The sequence below is a fragment of the Dermacentor albipictus genome, chromosome 2, assembly GCF_038994185.2.
Source record: "Dermacentor albipictus isolate Rhodes 1998 colony chromosome 2, USDA_Dalb.pri_finalv2, whole genome shotgun sequence".
NCBI classification, from domain to species: Eukaryota; Metazoa; Arthropoda; class Arachnida; order Ixodida; family Ixodidae; genus Dermacentor; species Dermacentor albipictus.
The window spans coordinates 94,874,177-94,894,777 of record NC_091822.1 but is presented as its reverse complement, the minus strand read 5'-3'; the positions used below and the strand labels follow the sequence as shown (position 1 = coordinate 94,894,777).

Below are 20,601 nucleotides of genomic sequence, written 5' to 3'. Positions count from 1 at the left end.
CCGGGAGGCCATGAAGATGGCCGACTTCTTCCGAGGAGCCGCCAAGATGGCCGACGTCTTCCAAGAGGCCGCCCAGATGATCGACATTTTCCGCGAGGCTCCTCCGGGACCCGCAATGAAGCACAGGATGCAAAGGACCCTAATTTCAACCGTAGTACATGCGATCGGTGTGGCAGCACGAAGCATATTGCCACATACAGGAATTGTCTTGCAAGGAACCGGCGGTGCAACGCCTGCCACACGTTCGGCCATTTTGCATCAGTATGCCGAAAAACCCGTACTGTTCAGCACGTCTCTTCCGCAGAGACGCTGTCTTCTACTTCCGCAGGACAGCCGTCCGCGTCTATCTTGACGGTGAGCACTTTGGAAGCTAAAAGGGATTTACAAGTCTCGGTCGTGGTTAACGACGTCGCCATGCCGCTGCTCGTGGACACAGGAGCGTCTGTCTCATTGATAACGGCCGAGGATTTTGGAAAGCACTTTGGTCGACAGCACAGACTGTCAAAAACAGCAGTGGACTTGAGGAATTTCTCCAAGCAACGCATCGACATTCAAGGCCTTTTCCAAGCCACTGTCCAGTTTCTTCAAAGGTCGTGCTCAGTCACGTTCCATGTAACATCTACAGGAACATCACTGCTGGGTCTTGACGCCATCCAGCGCTTGGGGATACAAATCGACGGTACGTCGCTGACATGCTGCCTGGCTACGCTTCCTCCAGTACAGAGCCCCACAGGTGTGCCTCCGGGTTTTGATCACCTCTTCAGTGGTGAGTTGGGACTTGTCAAAAACTTCGTGCACCGAATACATCGGCGGCAAGGTATGAAACCAGTCTTCAAAGTTGCGCAGACTACCCCTGGCTCTCCGTGACCAGGTGACAAATGAACTGCGACGTCATCGAGCGCGTCGAGGCTTCTGAATGGGTGTCTCCACTCGTCGTGGTGCGCAAAAAGGATGGAGCCATCCGGCTCTGTGTTGACCTACGGGAACCGAATAAGGCAATTGTCATTGATGGGTATCCTTTGCCGCACGTAGAAGAGTTATTGCAAATGTTTCATGGTGCCACATATTTTTCTAAGCTGGATCTAGCATCTGCTTACCATCAGCTGTTACTGGAAGAAGGTAGTAGAGATCTCGCTACATTCATAACTCATGAAGGCTTATTCAGGTTCAAGCGTGTCTGTTTTGGCTTGGCATCCGCGCCAGCAGTGTTTCAGAAAATGATGTCACAAATCTTGCAGAGTTGTAAGAATGTTGTTTGTTACCTTAATGACATTTTGGTCTGGGGTCGGACAAAACCTGAGCATGATGCTAACTTAAGAGAAGTCTTGCTTTGCATTTCAAACAGTGGTATGAAACTGAATGAAAAATGTGTCTTCTCTGTGAGAGAACTGACTTCTCTGGGCCATAAAATTTCTGCTGAAGGCATTTCGCCTACAGAGAGCAAGGTAAAAGCAATACTGAATGTCCCTGCTCCTACAGATATTAAGTCATTGCAATCCTTCTTAGGATTAGCTGGTTACTATGCCAAGTTCATTGATCATTATGCAGAACTTGTAGAACCGCTTGGCCTCATGCTCAGGCAAGGGCAAAATTTTGCTTGGTCTGATGATGCACAACGTAGCTTCAATCTAAGATGTTTTCGAAGGTATTTAGGTGAGCCTCCTGTACTCCTTGATTACGTAATGCCCCCATGACTGCTAGTATCTCTACTGAATCAAATGCCTTTTCGTAATCTATGAGAGCCATATAGAGAGGTTGATTGTACTCTGCAGATTTCTTGATTACCTGATTGATGACATGGTTGTAATTCATTGTAGAGTATGCCTTCCTGAAACCTGCCTGTTCTCTTGGTTGACTAATGTCTGGTGTTGCCCTTCTTCTATTGGAGATTATCTTTGTGAATACTTCATATAATACTGGAAGTAAGCTAATGGGCCTATAATTTTTCAGTTAAAGAAAGAAAATCTGCATATTGAGTGTGTCATGGTCTGAGGCCATTTTTTCTCTCTTGCCTGCAATTTGAATTAGAGCTGTCTGGTGGCTACACCAGTTTGTTTCACAAGTCTTCGAACAGCTACCTGCAGAGAAAACAGATGGACATGCATTTGCGGTATTGGAGCACAATGCCCGAGCGTGTAACTATGAGATGTTGGATGTCGGTGTTCATGGAAAAGTCGACTGCCGAAGACCTTAAGCAGAACCTTCTGGTTGCCTCAGCAGATTTGCTGCTGGCGAGAACTGTCTAGCTGTCTATGGATTGCCCCAACGTAAACCTAAAGTGTTTTAGGGGAATGCAGGAATACCTATAGCAGAACCATCAACTTCAGTGTTTGGACCTGGGCACTTGCAGACAGTATACAATACATAACGCTTACCGAACGGTTCTTGTTGCCAGCAAGTGAGTCATAGAGAATCTTCTTCTAAGCCTCAGAAAGCCTCAGTGCCATTTTTCATGATGCGCCAGCGCCAAGGGAAGACGTCTTTACTGTGACAGGTCAAATGAAATTTCCTCTCAACTTTGTTGCTCATTGCTCGGTAGAAAATGTTGCTGCAGTCGAGCATGCCATTGCACTGTGGGGTGACATGAAAAGGTACTTGGAATGTGTAAAAAAGAAAAAGGTGAACTTGCTAAAGTGTGCACCATTTACACAGCTCTGTGACTTTTGCCAGGACCCACTGTTGGCCAAACTGAACTTTGCTCTTGGCATTGCGATGATTCTGAAAGCATTCCTCACGGAATACCAAATGGGCAGACCACTGATGTTCTTTTTGAAAAGGGAGCTGGAATGTCACGTGAGGAAACTTCTCGTGAGATCCATGAAGTGCTCACTGCTGACACCTTCCACAGGAATTGACGGCATACTCAAAATGGACCTCGTGGACCCAAATAACCATGTATTCTCAGAGAAAGTTGACATTGGGCATGCTGCTGAACAAGTAGTCTAAGCTGTGAAGGGGAGCGCCAAGAACAAATTTGCCTTCAGGATGGAATGCAAACAGTTCCTTATAAGTACAGCCAAGAAAATTCTGGGAAAAGAGCCCGCCGATGTACCATCTATAGTTAAGAGCCTGTCTCCGCGGAGGCTGGTGTGTGCCTGTTAGTCTGCACCATTGTTTATTGGTTTTCGTTTGGTTGCATTTCTTTCTTTAAAGCGAAGCTTTCTTTGCCTCTTCCTTTGTCCCACTGCTGCTACTGTGGCTGCTGCTGTCCGGCACACCACGTCGGGGGGTGGTTCAGAGCGTTTGTACACATGACAAGGGCGAGTCGGAGAGGAAAGATGACGCAAGAAACTCGTTTTCACCTCAAGGCGTCGAATGTGCACAATGTCCTCTGGAGCTACCTCAGCATCGCCACATTAGCCTCTTGACAGCTGTAATTATCCATGACCCTCCTCAAAAGCATTGCAGAAACTGCAGCGCTTTCCTTTCTACTAACGTGCAAGTCCAGAGGGGACATAGATAGAACTGTAGAGGAGGAAGAAAAAGAGGCAGTTCCCTTACAAGGGAGTGAGGGAGGGGGGAATGTGACATGAAAAGGCAAGGAAACCCTACTGCTATACAACAGTGGTTGCGGGGAATCTGGATAAACTTAAGTTCAAGGTACGGCACAGTACGTTACTACTATTTCTGAAATTACGCAGGGTGTGAAGAAGCAGAGCTGCATTAATTAAAGCAAATCCAGGCGACACTACTGAAGCGGTCAATCTTGAAATCAAGGTTTTCGGCTATGGCATTCCTAGAGGTCGTGGATCTAATCATGACCACGGCAGCAACATTTCGACGGAGGCAAAATAGAAAACGAATGGGCACTTAAATTTTGGGACACGGTAAAGAACATCACGGTGTCAAAATAATCCGAAGTCCGGCACGACGTCGTGCCTCATAATCTGATCGTGGTTTTGGCAGGTACTGTCGCATAGTTAAATTCAAGTTTAATGCTTCTGCCACAATGCGATTTGCCATGTGAGGCAATGGCAATTCTCAACCCTCTCGGAGAGTATGAAATATGGCACACAACAACGTCTCAAGGAAATGCATCTCCCTGTGTGTTCTGTGTACTACACAGACAAACAGCAGTGGTGCACGTTAGGTAATGCTTAACCCTTTGAAGGTTTTAGCCGTACATGTACAGCGGTGGTTTTCTGTCCCGCAAGGTCTTTGCCGTACGGGTACGGTTTCGAACCTCCGTTTGAAATTTCGCGCCACAATGACGATCCGTGCTCACTGGGAGGTGCTGCCACCTCTCAGGACTTACAAGAAGCGTTTGAAATTTGCGCTACCTTCTTGGGGAGATAAACAGAACTGATTTCTAGCTTCAGCGCATCGCGCAGACTGCGGCAACACCCCTTTTGCGGTTTCGGTTTCGCCGCGTGATCGCAACGGAGGCGTGCGAAGCGTTATTTTTCTGTTTGTCGGCACTCTCTTGCAGGGGCGGTGATCGTTGATTTCTATCTTGATTGGCGCTGCTCTTAGCTTATCACCGCCGTTGCGAGGTATTCTCGCTCTCAGCGGCAACGCGCTTTCGCGGTTTCGGTTCCGCCGCATGTCGCAATGCAGGCGCGCAAAACGTGATTTTTCTCTTTGTCGACACGCTCTTGCAGGGGCGGCGGAAGTTGATTTCTATCTTGATTGGCGCTGCTTTTTGTTTATCACCGCCGCTCACGAGGTATTCTCGCTTTCTGCGGCAACGCGCTTACGCGAGAAGGTGCCTCAGACCTTCAGACCGGCTGCCCAAGGCAGCCGCACGCAGAGAAGATGTCAGGTGTGCGCCAACACAACTCGTCACTCCAAGAGGAGAACAAACATGCATTTTAGGTGTGCAGACTGCGATAAGGCGCTGTGCGTAGAACCGTGTTTTAAGGAGTACCACACTCTGAAATACTACTGAACATTTTGCAGTTCTGAGTGATGCCGACACCAAAATACTGTTCCTAATTTTTTTTTACTATTTATTCCCGACTTTATACATTTTGGACATTCAAGATCCGCAATAAAGTAATTTGACCACCTGAGAAAGTTTTTTTTTCAAAATAATTCGACCCTCAAAGGGTTAACATCAACTCACCCCTCTCGTGTTAGAATAAACATTGAAGAAATGAAGCTTTAGCCATCAACATCACTGCTAATTATTGTCAATCCAACCATCCAGCATGGAAAGGTTTGCTTACACCGATTCCCACAGTGCGTGGAATCTGCACAATTTTTTTGTTTGTTCTTGTGTTCTTTTTTTCCATAATGTTCGTGACGTTTAATCCGAAACAAAAAGTGGTTGTGCCTGTGTCTCAATCGTTTATTTTTCTTTATATAACTGCATGGGTCCATAACTAGCATATGGCTAAGGATCCTGATGTTGCCCACCATTCTTGTATATTGATCTGAAAAAGTCATTATTATTATTATTACTACTACTACTACTACTACTACTACTACTACTACTACTACTACTACTACTACTACTACTACTGCTACTACTACTACTACTACTATTAATAATAATAATAATAATAATAATAATAATAATAATAATAATAATAATAATAATAATAATGTGGCATATCTGTGTGGCAAACGTAGGAGTGTCGCTTGGTTGCTTTTTAATATAAAAGGTTTCACGCCATTATCGGTAAAGAAAACCATAGTGCATGCACTCGCATACAGCATCTTGCGATACGGAATCACCGTTTTCGCTTTCTGCGCATTGAGATGGCAGACGAGAATTGATAGTTTACTAAAAAATATATTGAAAAGTGTTGCCTATGGCTGCGGCCAGATGTCAGGTGACAATTCATTTTCCGCGTTAGGTTTTCCTTCATTTCAGTCATTATTTAAGCAAACTGTTGTTCTTCGTCATTTTTGGGACGACCAATTCAGAGAAAAATATGTAGCTCCTCGACTTTTGAGGGACAACATTCGTTTCAATGTTCCTCGTTCGTCAACTCGGTATGGCGAGGCACGGCGATGCGTCTATGTGCCCAAAATCTTTAATGATCTACCTGACGAATTTTTCTCGGTGGAGTCAAAAAAGGTTTTAAAGAAGATGTCATCTTCTATTTGAGTTTTCTTTTATGTATTGGTATGTGTTTATTTGAAGTAATTTGGTTGTATTAACCTGTATATCTTTATGAACTTACAAAAATGTTCATTACGTTGCCATAACTTGTTTTTAATTTTTTTTTTTGTTCTATGTAAGCATTAAAAAAATGTTCACTATGTTGGACTACCATGTATCAAATTTTCTGTTTTTCATCTATACAAGCGTGAAAATATGTTCACGCTACAGTGTATTAACATGTATTTAATTTTAATTTTGTTTGCACAATGTTTTGTCGGCACTAAGGTTACGCATGTATGTACATACACTGACCTCATCGCTGTTGCCGGCACTGCCGGGCCTAGTCATACAAGCCATTTAGGCTTCGACAGGCCCGCTTACTATGTATTTTTTCTTGTGGTGCATAAATAATAATAATAATAATAATAATAATAATAATAATAATAATAATAATAATAATAATAATAATAATTATTATTATTCGCTTGATCCCTTCAGGAAGGCTTCAGGAAAGTCTTAGGTGGGCTCGTTGCAGTTAGACGATTGGGTGAGCATGAGCGCGATTCTGTCCTTGGCGAATACACAGAACTTCTACAAGAGAAGAAACACAATCTGTGACAGTTTGATAAACACTCTCTAAGCCTAGACGAGTTCTACCTTGAGCTGTTGAAGGTTGACTCATCCTATGTGCACTTGTGGAAGGTTGTCCGACTTCTCGTCTTGAGCCACAGGCAGGCAACTGCTGAAAGAGGCTTTGGCGTAAATCGTCAGGTCTCTGTCGAAAACCTGAAGGAGATCTCATATGTGGTGCAGCGAATAGTTTGTGATACAGTAAGCAAGGCTGGGGCTGTCGGAACAGTGGAATAATGAAGGAGTTACGTAAATCTGTCTCGTTTGCACACAACCGCTGCCAAGCCTACTTGGAGGATAAAAAAACACGAGTGATCGAGCAGTCAAAGGCATCAAGAAGAAGCCACATAGAAGAAGAGATGCGCAGTATCAAGACGAAGAAGAGGCTGGAAGCAACAATTGCAGATTTAACAGCAGGTGCCAACAACTACGCCGAGCAGGCAGAAGCCACAAACGCCATCACCTTCATTGTTAAGTCCAACAGCTTAAAAATAACAGGCAAAAGAAAAGGCTCTGGAGCTTGCAGAAATAGATGACAAATTGAAGGGAGAGCTTCGGGAACCTAATTTTGAGTGCACTGTTTGAAAAAGGGCCTCTTTTTTTGTGTGTGTGTGTGTGCAAAACATCTGGACTGTGAAGTGAATAAGTTTAAGCAAACTGGCAAAAGGATGTTGAAACCTGCAGAAAACAATGCAGTGAAACTCGAAATAAAAGAATGAGCTTATAAAAAAATTGTGGAAACTTTGGTTGACTGAAAATTTTGATTAACTGCGAAAAATGTGCCTGCTTTTGCTTCTGTGCAGTGAAAGGTGTGCTTCCATGGTGTAAATGCTGCTGTTGTGTTTTTCTGTGATTTTAAAAAGTGTTGTTTCAAGTCCTTGAAAATTATTCATTAGGGCCTTGAAAGTGGTTAAAAACCCTTGAATTTTTTTTCTTCATACTTGCTCTGAACCCTGAGAACGCTTTGTGCCTATTTGTGCCTTCGTAGTTTTTATTCTAGTGTTCATAGCCGTGCATGACACCATGTTGTCCACATGCTTCTAGAAGTACATCGTTCCTTGTCGCCATCCACCAGGATTGTGTCGATAGTGACTGCGGTTTCATTTGCAGCGGTTGTGGCGAGCTGTAGTTTCAGCTATTCATTGCGCGCATCGGCCACGTGCCTTCCCAAATGCGCGGTCGCCATCCATGATCACATCGACAGCAACCACAGTTTCTTTGAGCGCGGTTTCGGTGAGCAGTAGTTCCGTTTCGACTCTGTGCACGTTGGCTGCGAGGCTTCAGAAATGAGTCGTCGCCATCCATGATTATCGCATCAGTAGCGATTGCGGTTATGCCCACGGTGGTTGAAGCGAACAGCACTTTCGGTTTGACACGTTGTGCACGTTGGCCGCGAGCCTTCACAACGGCGTGGTCGCCCTTCATGACTTTGTTGACAGCGACCACGGTTTTGGCTAGAACGGTTGCAGCAAGCAGTAGTCTACTTTTGACTCTGTGCAACGTGCTTGCAATGTCACAAACGGCGGCAGCTGCCCAGGATGAGCGATTCTATCGCTACTCACATGCTGGCATTGAATCCACCGACTACATCACAATGGATGAACAATCTGTTCAGTTGACTGGCAAAAAAATCATATGGATGTGTGTGCAGTATTCAAAAGCAAGTCTTGTGCAGCGCCTGCACTGCAAAGGCAGCGCAAGGCTTTCTTTCGCTGCTGTGAGTGCCGATCCAGCAATAAATGAAGAGAATTGCAGCTTTCGCGTTGCTTTTGTGTTAAATAGAAACAGGATTTGTTGAGTCACTCAGTAAGTAAATGCGTGCTTATTTATAAGCATTTCTTTGTTTTTTGTATGCCCTTGATAATTTGACATCTGGTTGATTTTGACCTTTTTTTTTGGCCCTGCGAAATCCGAATGAACAAGCTTTTACAGAATGAACAAACTGTTATCCTTTGTGGAGAAGGATTTGACTTTTCTCGCAACTGCTGGAAATAGCGATATGAGCCGAGCTGAGTTTACCTGGCATGAATGTTTAGTGGTGTTGATGCATTTCGTTGGGCTCAAAGTAGTCATACTGCCTGCCTTTTACATGCGGTGCGCAAATGCAAGGTTAGCTTCTTCACGACAGTGATGTGTAGTTTTAATAGTGGAAATAATGTACTCGTGTAACAATGTAATATAATGTAATCATGTAATAATGTACCAGGTGATACAAAGCCACATCTTTGGGCTCCGCAGCTGCAGCGCATGAGTGTTCACCCTAACAATGGACAAAGCCTGCCTATTGCATGTATACATACGGCGCAATGCCTGTAGCACCGATGTGTGCCTGAAATCACAGTGTACAGTTGACTACTATAATTAGAACTCAGTTAACTCAACTTTTGATTGATTTGAATGCACCGAAAAGTCACAAGAAATCATACGTTGCTACTGGAGGAAAACTCTCTTAGTTTTAACGCAAAAGGATGCCCTACTGGTGCCCCCTCACATCGCATAGTGGTTACTAAAACCTTGAATACAGAAGAAGTTCAGCAGATGGTGCGATTTACTTTTTCTTTTAAGGATTTTTTCAGTGCCAATGACACTGTTGAGGTTTGTGGGCCACTCACAGATGATGGCATTGCCACCAACTTGACAGACAGTCCAACGCTGTTAACACGTTGGCACTCTTTGCTGCATGCTGGTTGATTCGCACTTGAAGAGGAAGAAGCAAAAGTACGATGTGCACTACTTCAAGAATTAACAAAAAAAATGAATTCATTAATTTTATCACCACTTTCTAATTTCATCTTTCGGATAATTAGACCAAATGTAGCAGTTTGAGGGTCAAAATGATGGGAATGACGACTCGACTGTATTACAGGTATAGGGGTGGTGGTTTTGCGCAGGGTTGCTGGATGGTCTGTTACCTGCACTAGAGTACAAGGTGTCCACCATGCGGCCAGAGGACAGGCACGTTGCCCTCTGGCTGGAACGGGTGGCAGTGATGCAAGGTTCAGGACCGCCCCTTGGCAGAACGGACGACGAGTCATCAGGAGACGCACTCGTTTTCAGCATAGCGGGGCTGGCCTCCTACTGGAAGCAGACGCTGGGATACCACCTGCTTACTGAGTTGGCCTCTTCCACCTCCACAGGTGAGAATTCGGAAAAATCTGCCACGGTAGCTCGGTCGCTATGGCGTTGTGCTGTGGAGCGCGAGGTCACGTGCTCGATCCTGGTCGCAGCGGCTGCATTTGAATGGGGGTAAAATGTAAAAGTGTTCGTGTACTTAAATGTAGGTGATTGTTAAGCTGGTCAAAATTAATTCGGAGTCCATTATGGCATGCTTCAAAATTGGATCGTTATTTTGGCACGTAAAACCCAGGAATTTACGTCCTTGAGTCTTTCACGTTGCAGCTACAGTGGAACCGCATTCCTTGTCAGTGCATCTTTCTGGTTTTAAGGTTTCCAGAGCCAGTCCCAGCGGAGCTGACATGCGGCAAACCTTTGTTAGCTGTTTTATTATGTGCAAACGTCAAGCAAGCATGCGTGCTGACAACGAGGCAAACTCTATTGCCGCCAGCAGTGACAAAGCTATAACGCAGATGCCCCTGCTCAACACTTCATAGAGGGCTGCATATTTATATCTTCAAATTTAAATCGTAACGAGCAGAGTCTGACTACCATAATTTTCTGACAGATCTGTGTGCCGTACCTGAGGGGTACACAAGAAAGGCAGGTGACGTGTTGCGACTTCGTGGCATTGGCAAAAGAACCATGGGGAAGCGTTATAAGTAACTTGGCTACTTCCAATTTGGTATAGTCGTATTGACTGTGTCATAGGGCAACTTCTGGGAGTGAAACTGAATGTTGCACCAGGCATACAAACAAAATCGTGCCAAAACTCTTGACAGCTCTTGGTATCTGTACGGGTTGAAGAGAAACTGATATACAAGGAGACTACCAAGGTCATTGAAAAAAGTACAGTGGAACCTCAATTATACGTCCCCCAGTCATGCGATTGCCCACATTTTACAACGAATCGGTGTGGTCCCGCAAAACCTCCGTAGAAATACTGTGTTAAAAACCTGAATTATACGACACAATTTTACGGCAACTTCGCCTTGTACGACGCCTCTCTGGTACCGTCTCAAAAAAAAAAAACCCCAAAAAATCGTCATTTTGATTCTGCGAAAGTAGATGGCCAGCAAAGCTGTTAAAAAACCACTCAAATGCCGTTGATGGGGATATGAAATTTTTTATTGTTCTGCCTAGTCTTAGCATGACACCGTTGTTGAGCATTACGATTTTGCGCTTTTCGGCATTAATCGTATTCATGCTGCTTTTCAGGAATCTTTACTTTGCGTGGTCTACCCATAGTGGTCTTTTGATGAAGTGAATGAGTTGCTAGGCAGGTCTCCCTTTTATATATGAAGATTGGCGACATCACTCACTTATTCCTACGATGCTGTTGTCCCTTTCCCACCAGAGCAGCCTATGCAAGCATATTCTTTACCGGCAAATACATGTGGATAGAACGAACGTGCCTCGCTTTACAGGCACCTTATCATCCATCATGTGGTTTGTTTTGTGCTTGTCTTTGTTGAAATGAGTACTGAGCTGTCTGTGGTATTCCTAATTCCAAAGGAGGTACGTATTCACTTTTTTTTTTCGATTCAAATTTTTTGTGTATGCTGGCAGACACCAAAAATTCTTACCAACTAGAGGCTAACAGCTTCGCTGTTAAAAAAACGTCCCAAGCAGACGCAGGCTGTACGTGAGCACACTGCGGCCAGCTGATGACTGGTTTCGTTTGCGTTACATTCGAATAACTAAACAATTTGCAATTTTAAAGCAAATATTCTAAATTCTGCGGTTTTCAGCGGTAATTGGCAACCTGTGCTTTTACGTCTCGATCCAGTCGATAGACAAGTCAACCAACTTCACTTATTCGTGATGTTATGGCATTCGATTTGACGTTCACTTGGAGAGATGAGCAATTTTGAACGCCGAGAAGGAGGGAAACTCCGTTGTGGCTCAGCGGCTTAACGTCAACGATTCGTTGATGGCAGGACCCGTGGGAGGCCCTCTTTAGATGCGAGGCCTGTCAGAAGGGTTCTGTGGACCTCGTAGTGGCCAGGTACCATACCTGAATCAAATGGTTGTGCAGCTTCTTAAGGGGAGATGCTACTCAGAAATATTTTAAAATTATTATGTATTTGTACTAGAGATTTGAAAATGTACCCATACATTGAATTTTTTATATGGATTTCAGATATGTCATTAGTTCTTGTGTAGCTGCTATATCTTTTTTTTACTTACTTTCAACACAACTGCAAAATATAGTGATCTTTGGAGGCACTTCCTTCTGTGCTAAATTTTAATGGAAGATGTCGTGCTGTAGCTTATTTAGCCCCTTGTAGACTGCACAGTGCCAATATCTATCCATACTGCATGTATAATTGGTGGAACTATGCAAAAGAGGACTAGTACATCTCAGCAAATTTTATTCACGATCCTATGACAATAACCTTGTGAATTTTTAATTGTCTTATACTAACGAAATTTGGCATACATGCTCTTCAAGATATTGTGGTTGCTCAAACCTAATGCGCACTTTTTTTCCTGATAAAGCAGTTCCAGAAACTACTTGCGCATTAGAATCGAGTACGACCCTAAATCTGCGTTACCATATCGCCATCGGCATTTCAATATGGCTGCCTCGCACGCACTTTGATTCTAGCTGCTGTAGCTTCCTCCATGTGCTGTAGTGCATGCTTAAGTTGGTGCACCGGCCGCCTTCCCGGTCTTCCCGTTTTCTGTGTTTGCTCTATCAGCATGGATGTGCCGACTGCAAAGACATGTCGAGTTCATCACAATGCTGTAATTAAGATAAAAGGGATCACGTGTGTGGAGACGGGACAGAAATCGAGCTGCATCACAGGTGTTCGGAATTCCCTAAACTTGCATGCCGGACTGGTGCAAACAGGAGCAGCTTTTTACTTTGGTGGCTGCTGCGTATTGTGCGGCCATCTGCGACCTGCGAAAGCTATCTGCGATGGAGACCAAGCCTGTGCATCTAGGCGCATCGCGCTGTGTTCTCGTCGCTTAGTGAGCGTTCAAGTGACAGGCCACACAATGGTCAATTTGCTCGCTGCTGCTGCTGCTTCTGCTCTTCCTCACTGCAGCGTTTTGACAAAGAGTTTCCGCGGTCATTGCGTGAGACGTGTTCATGTTTGCTTGCGCGCGCGACACCATGCTTGTTAATTTAGTAAGCGAATGTTTAAAAGTTTATACAGCTGATAAAGCTGCTATCCTTCTTTTCGTATAGCTGTCTACTAATTTGCTATCGTAATGAATACTTCGCCTTTTGGGTGAAACTGCGACTTTCTTTTATTTATAGCAACTTTGGTGTATTTGGAGTAAATCTTAGTTTTTGCAAATGAGAGAAAGTTGTATTCCTGCATGAAAGAGTGGGGTGCATGGTACTGTAAAGGACTTTTCTTTTTTTCGGTCATGGAAAACGTGTGCATGCTACAATCGAGGGCGCATTAGAATCAAATAAATACCGTATGTAGAATACTAATATTTACTTGAAACTGTAGTATCTCTCAGCAGTAGTTGCGAAAGTACAGTCTGCGCTCATTACAGTGGACCCATGTACAATGGACTTTCAGATATAAAGGACCATTTTGCAACCTTAGTTTGGTCTGCCTATCTTATTAATGCAACGAATTTTGCTTTTAACGGGTCGCACTGCAACGGACTGTCAGCTACAGCGAATGAAATTAGTGGCAACTTTTGTCAAAATCGGGTGTATAAAATGGATTTTTGCTGTGTCGACATGGCCTGGCAATTGACTTGCGAGGTTCAGCCGACAATCACGGCTCAATCTTGCGCGCGAGGGAGGGAGGAAAGCCGAGCGGAAGGGCACCGTCTTTTGTGCTCGAGGCATGGGAGGGGGGCGGCGAGGGAACCACCAAGTTCTACTCCAGTGGCTGCTGTTAATGGTGCGGCCGTGCAGATCTTGAAAGCGATCTGTGATGTGGACAAAGTGCGCCCAGTGCCGGTAGCTTCGTATGTGCTGTGCTTTCGACGCTTAGCTCACGTTGAAGCGAGAGACGGCAAGAAGGTCAATTTGCTCGCTGCTACTGCCGTGCTTATCTTGCTTAATTTGCTATCGCAATCGATGCTTTGCCTTTCGGGCGAAACTACGACTTTTGTTTGTTTTTTACTTTGGACGTTTTTCACTCAGTCTTAGCAATAATCTTGTTAGACATCGCAACAAAGGTTTCGGAAGTGAGGCATCTCGGATATTATGGACTTTGGATAAACCGGACATTTTTTGTCAGACTAGCAGGGTCCTTTGTAACGAATAGTCAACTGGGATTGGGAAAAAATTTTTTAAACTGCCTTGACTTTTTTTGCAATGTTCCAGTAAGTTTACATGCTTTTTGGATAGATATCTGCACTTTACAGACTACAAAAAGCTGTGTAGACTGCCATGCACCATTCCAATCCATATCATTTCAAGGCTGCCATTGAATCCACATTTCACTGAAGTGATCACCCATCCCTCATGTAATACCCCACATCGGGGCCTTTGAGGTAATAATAATAATAATAATAATAATAATAATAATAATAATAATAATAATAATAATAATAATAATAATAATAATAAATAAAAATGTAAGATACAGCACAACGCTTTTTGTGAAAATGTTATACTCAAGCAATTGCCTCCAAAAGTTCTATATTTTACGATTGTGTAGGACATAACTAAAAGCATATGGGATCTACATAAAAACTAATGACCTACTTGAAATCTACATAAAAATTCTATGAATAGCAATATTTTCACATTTCTAGCATAAATAATAAAAAACACGCTTGCTTTTTCAAGTAGCACCTCCCCTTAACAATATGCCTAATCTTAAAGAAGCTCGAAGGTGACTTGTACCTGTGCCTTCGTGCAATCACTTACGAAGATAGTTTCGTTTTCGTGAGATTTAGCTCGTGCCAGCTCCGAACCCCTCGAAGTATATGGCAGATAGTGTTCTTGGCACTGATAATGAGCTTTGCACAGCACCAAAAATACTTGTCGGAGATGCTTTTGGTGTCGAGTCATGTGAAATTTCGCGAAAGTAAAACCATCTCCGACAGGGATTGCCCAAGAATACCGCTTAAGGAAAGCTGTCTCCACCTCAGACGATGACTATAAGTGAAGAGAACTTGTTTCCGAATCGTCAGTTCGTTCCAACTTATGCGGATGTGTTGCGCATTGTTGACAACACTTTGCAGTTTCGTTGTGTACCTGATGATGTCGGTGACTTGCTGCCAGATGTTGCAGCTCTCAAGAGGAAGTAAATGTCCGAAAATTTATCCCAGATTTTTTTTAAAGGCGAGAATAAAGATACGCTTATGCCTCCTCCAATTAAATGCTTGCTCGTCATTTTTTAAAACATAACTTAATCTACCTTTCTTGGAGCAGTACCGTTTCGTGCCGTGGGTATATTCATGCGGTCTGTGTCGTGTAAGCTTCCCTACATTATTCTCTCCTGTTCTCAAACAGGTGGTTCGGCACTTTGTGGCATGCTGAAGCATGCCATCTTCCAAGTGGTCAGAAAGTGTGAAGCCCTTGGCCTGGCCATCGATGCCCTTGTGACGGACCTGAGTGCCCTCAGCCTTTCTTTGTGGGAGCTGTGCAGAGTTTCCACCCGTCCCGTCAGACGACCGGTCTTCTCAACCCGTCACCCGTGCACCACCGCCGAGCAGTCTGACCATCGGCGGCTGATGATCCTCGCCGACTTACCGTATGTGACGGAGAGCATCGTAGATGCTCTCATTGAAAATGAGACATTGCTTCTTCCCAGAGATGTGGTTGAGAAGCATGGCCTTCCCACAGATAAAGTGTGTTTCGACCATATTAAGTCGCTCTTTGTAAAAAACAATGCTGATAATTTGGGATTTGTACGCGTCATCGAACTAGATTGCCTTAGGCCCGAATGCTCGCGAAAGGACATGCGAGTATCTAACGCAGTCTTGAGCCAGGGCACTGTGACAGGGCTACGTTGCCTGCGTGCAGTCAAGGTTCTTCCAAAAGAAGCAGAGACGACAGCCTGGTTTGTTGAGCAGATAAATCGCTGGTGCTCTTTGATGATGTCGGTTGCACCGGGCGCTACAAGCGAACAATGCAAAGAGGTAACGGCTTTCCTCCATGAATTCAAGGACACATTCTCGCGTTTGTCTCTTTTTTCGCAGGAAAAGGAGGAGGGAGGGCTAAGGACAGCTAAAATTGGATTGTGTGTTTCGACAGCTGCGGCATTGAAGTTGTATGAGATTTTGGTGGTTGAAAGACAATTTAGGCATGTGCACATTGATAGAGGGCCATCTGCCTCGCTGCAGAAAGTACTTGGGACTGCTTGTCTAAGTAGCTGTGTGCCCAGCCACACAGACTTTCGATCGTTGCTGCACACAATGTGTCTCGCACAGCTCTTCCTGCCCATTCAAAATGGTGGATCTGTGCTTGATGAGAGTGGTGACACTGCAGAATTTATGTAGGTGCTAAGCCGAGTGAGAACAGTGATGAAAGCTGTACCTTTATGTAAATAGAAAAATGCACTGAAAATGCTGAAAGTTGACGATGTTTGATAGCTCAACTTCACTTTGTTATGGTGCATTTGACTGGTCACATTTGAGCGTTCTTATTTGGCTGGTCGAAATCGAACGCTCAATGCAATTGAGGTTTTATTCGGACATAGAAATGTCCAGCAGCTCCAGGCAATCAAAACTACCTGAAGGGATCCTACGCTCCTGTGCGTGCTCGGCATCCCCTTCCAGTCTGTGAAGATAGTCAAACTGTGATGATGTGTTAGTTATACAGTGTGTTACACCATGCAAATCAAACTTCACTAGCCGTCTATATTGCAGATCTTTTGTTTCACTATTCTTTCACCTCACTTTCATTTTTGCAGTAGGCGGCTTCTTCCTCAGGGAGTACGCACTACTCGTGGTCTTCCCATAGTTGTAGCTGGGATGGAATGTGTGGAACAACTAATCCAAAGCTCTGTATATTGGGTGCAAGGCCAATATACAAGGCACCTCTTGTGGAGGGCATTTGCGTGAGCTACATGGCGAGAGATGTTATACTGGGGATGGACGTTTCAAGGAAGGGGTTTCACTACAAGGGGTGTATGAATGTGTCTAGGAATGGCCATAAGGGTTGACTGATTAGCGAGTACGTTGATGTGAAGGGAGGCGAGCATATGGCGGCCAGTGGCCCTCACGGCAAGTACTGCATCTGAAGGTGCGCCTCAACTAGTTCAGGAAGCAGTTATGCATGCCTAGTGCGAAGAGTTTGGCTGTGCTAGTACTGCGGGGTAGATTTAGGGCTGCCTTAGTTGCAAGGCGGAACGTGGCGCTCACGCGCTCGGTTTCCGTGCGGTTCAGCCTGAGATATGGAGTGGCGTACAGAATGCAGCTAAGCGTAAAAGCATGTACAACTTTCATGTTGTCTGCTTCGTCTAAACCCTTGTGCAGGGAAGATATGCGGCGTACAAGCTGCAAAACTGATTGCGTGGAGGCCTTGAGTGTTTTAAGGGTATGGTCATTGCGTCCGGAATCCTGCAGGGTCAAGGATGCACAGGGTGGGAGTGAGGGGCATGGGGGATCCTTGTAAAGTGATTTGGATGGGTGAGTTAGCGGCAGATTTTGGTCTAATTAGGAGGAGCGCCGACTTAGAGGGGGAACACTTGAGTCCGATAGATGATATGTGAGCGGAGATGGTGTTGGTTGCTAATTGTAGAGTTTCCTCAATTTCCCCATCAGAGCCATGAGTGATCCATGTGGTAATACAGTGAAATCTCGGTATAACGAACTTCAGGGGATTGCGGGAAAATGTTCGTTAGTCTCAAAGGTTGTTATAGTGAAAGCCCAAAAATTAGCCATAACAATAGCATAACAATAACATCCTACCTTTGAAACGGTACCTCTTTGAACTCGTTTCTCACACAATGCACACGTGATCGTCTTCTGACGGGTGCAGCACAGACTCTGCATCACGAATGATTCCAGACCGTCCGCATTCTTATGCACGCCTTCGGTCGCTGTGCTGCTTTTGGCTATAAATATGCGGAGTTTTTGCAAGCAGTCCAACACATCTGTGGCCGACACGGACTCGTCGCGGTCTTCGGGTGCTGCCGTAACGTCATCGTCCATGTAGTCACTGCATTCCTCATCTTGAATCGCCGTGCCCTGGACGCTCTGCAGTATGTTGTCTGTGGTAAGCTCCGCTGAGGTCCACGTCGCCTCGTCACACTGGACATAGTCGTCAAATGTGACTGAAGGATCGATGGCTAGCTGTTTGGCCATTTCGCTCCAAAGCTCGCTCAAACTGTCCTTCGCTTCAAAGACGCTTGCAGTCACCGCCAGTACTCAGCCATTTCGACAAAAGTGCTGACACCGAGATCCACACGAATGCAAGTGGCATAGGACTCGGTGCTGTGTTGATTCAAAAGAAGAACGGCCTGGAGCGAGCCATCGCCTACGCAAGCAGATCACTGTTGAAAGCCAAATTGAACTATTTAATGACAGAAAAGAATGCCTCGCTGTCGTTTGGGTGGTCACAAAATTTTGGCCGTATTGTTACGGGAAGCACTTCAAGGTCATCAGTGACCACCACGCTCTGTGCTGGCTCGCTAACCTGAAAGACCCGTCAGGTCGCCCCGCTCGTTGGAGCCTGCGACTACAGGAGTTCGACGTCACCGTCGTGTATAAGTCAGGCCGAAAGCTCACAGACGCCGACTGCCTTTCGAGAGCCCCTGTTGAATCTGCCCCGCCCTGCGACGATGACGACGACGCCTCCCTTGGGCCCATAAGCTCTAACACCTTTGCGCAAGATCAATGTGCCCATCCTGATCTACGCTGTGTGGTTCAATATCTCGAAGGGAAGAGTGATTAAGTGCCAAAGGCATTCAGACGCGCGCTTTCATCGCTATTGGCCTGGAACTCCACCACTGGAAAAGCTGCCGCCACCGTCGGTGTGACGTGCTATTAAGGATCACGTGGACATAGCGGCCGTGTCGGCTGCTTCGGGAGCGCCGAAGCGAGCTGAAAATGACAGTTTATAAATTCCCTCGTATGCTGCGGTCCTCATTTAGTGGCAAGATTTTCCCGCTTCGAGTGTCTCCTTTGCAACGCTTGAAAGCACTAAAATAGGTAGTGGCTACCTTTGAAGGCGCGCAACATGGTAGGCAGCTGCTCGGTGCCGCAATGCCAGACGTACACAACGGAGCCCGGTGTCAGCCTTATCCACACGTAGCCGCAGGACAAGCTGCGTGAAATTTGGCTCGCGAAACATAAAACCAGCAAACAGTCATTGGCTACAACTCGGGTATGCAGCAAGCACAGATGCGAGGAAGATTTCTGCTACGGCGCCGGGTCCGCAATCTTCAGAAAATGCGGACTGAGGCGCTCGCCCGAGTCCGCTGCCCGACTAATGTCATGATGGTTTGGTCTATGAACTTGTCGATGCTATAGATACTGGCAAGTTCACTGGAGTGGAAAGGGAGCGGTAAGAAGCGCAATATAAGAAAGTATGACATATGGTCATGTTTGTGTTATGAATTAATGCACTGGATGACAAAAAAGAAGCAGCGGGAAATCGCACGCGGAGAACACCGATAAACATACAGTGCGAAGAAACTCGAGAAATAATATTCAAGAATTTAGAAGAAGAAAAAAAGATTGAATCGTCGCAACGGCACATCACATGTCCCCGTAGGCATCGAAGCCTCTACAATGAAATTATTTTTGAACAACTCTGATAGCGTCCACGCAACAATGGTTGCTTGTATACTGTCAAATGCTCATATTCTGCGGCCTATAGCTCATGGCTCGATGCGAAAACGCGCACGCGGTAAAAGCGAAACAGTGCGCGCACACTGTTTGCAGGTGCGAAGTCGGTTGCTGCGAATCTGTGCGATCGCTGCATTGTGGCTTCATTCTATTACGCTCCATTTAGTTATACAAACACTGTAAGAACATATTTCACGTGGTTTGCTCTCAGCGTTTACCTACCTTTCACGCAAGAAGCCGGTTCGGGAGACTCCATCGCGGCGACTGCGCGCAGCGCGCAGTCACAGTCACCTACGTGACAGTATGTTCTCTATTAAAGACAAAGACTTGTTTCACTGATGAAATCACTGTTTATTGACTCCAATGAAGACGCTTTTATGGTCCATAAAGAAGTGTGACTTGGTTTCCATGTTGTTGATGTTGTATTTAGTGTCTGGTGTGAGTCTCTGTAGGACCAAGTCCAAGCTTCTTCCCCACTGTGTAGTCGACGTTGGTTGTTGCGGGCCGAGTTCCAGAAGGCAGTGCTCTTCTACACATTGTATGAACGAAGAGTTCTTCTCCTTGTTCATGTCTCCGGTCACGATAACGAGCTCCTTTTCTGTTCGGCTAGGTTTTCCCGAGGCAATTACATTCAAAGCCGTTTGGTCACTCGTGTGTGAAGATGTATAGGTTCCTGTTATTAGAATACCCGATTCACACAGCTTGACACATGGAGTTTCACCGTGGATTGAGGGTACACTCGGATGGTATTGTGAAGCCTTCACATCCTCCTTCACAGACACACACACTCCCGTGTTCCTCCCTTGGTCCTTCCGTCTTGCTGCGGCGACTGAAATGCGCGGCGCCGGCGTGCCGCCGGCTGGCACACGCGATGGGCGGCTTCCTTTCAGCTGCGGTGGAGAGCAAGCTGACGTCATGCGTCGTCATGGCAATGGAGAGAGCTCACCTCACAGTGCTCACACCACGGGGCAAGCGCAGCCTCGGCTCTGGGGAGAGCACGGCATACGCAACAGGCTGGGGGACCGGGGACCTAGCGTAGTATTGCTTTCGCAATAAAAAAATAAGATGCGACAGCACAG

At 45.4% G+C, this 20,601-nt stretch overlaps 1 protein-coding gene across 12 annotated transcripts in view; it reads left to right on the top strand.

Moving 5' to 3' along the window:
- LOC135902698 (uncharacterized) overlaps positions 1–20,601 on the top strand; it is a 196,800-nt gene that overhangs the window by 30,360 nt on the left and 145,839 nt on the right. For 6 of the 12 annotated variants that reach the window (XR_010564573.2, XR_010564572.2, XM_070533750.1 and 3 more), the window contains exons 4-5: positions 9,574–9,819; positions 15,240–15,480. Coding sequence is in view for 9 of the 12 variants with exons in the window: in XM_070533750.1 (XP_070389851.1) it covers positions 9,574–9,819; positions 15,240–15,480 (487 nt within the window). In the remaining 3 variants the exon portion in view is untranslated. Of the gene's footprint in view, positions 1–9,548; positions 9,820–15,239; positions 16,661–20,601 lie in introns of those variants that run through there. The other 6 variants (XM_065432921.2, XM_065432915.2, XM_065432914.2 and 3 more) reach the window with 3 other exon arrangements.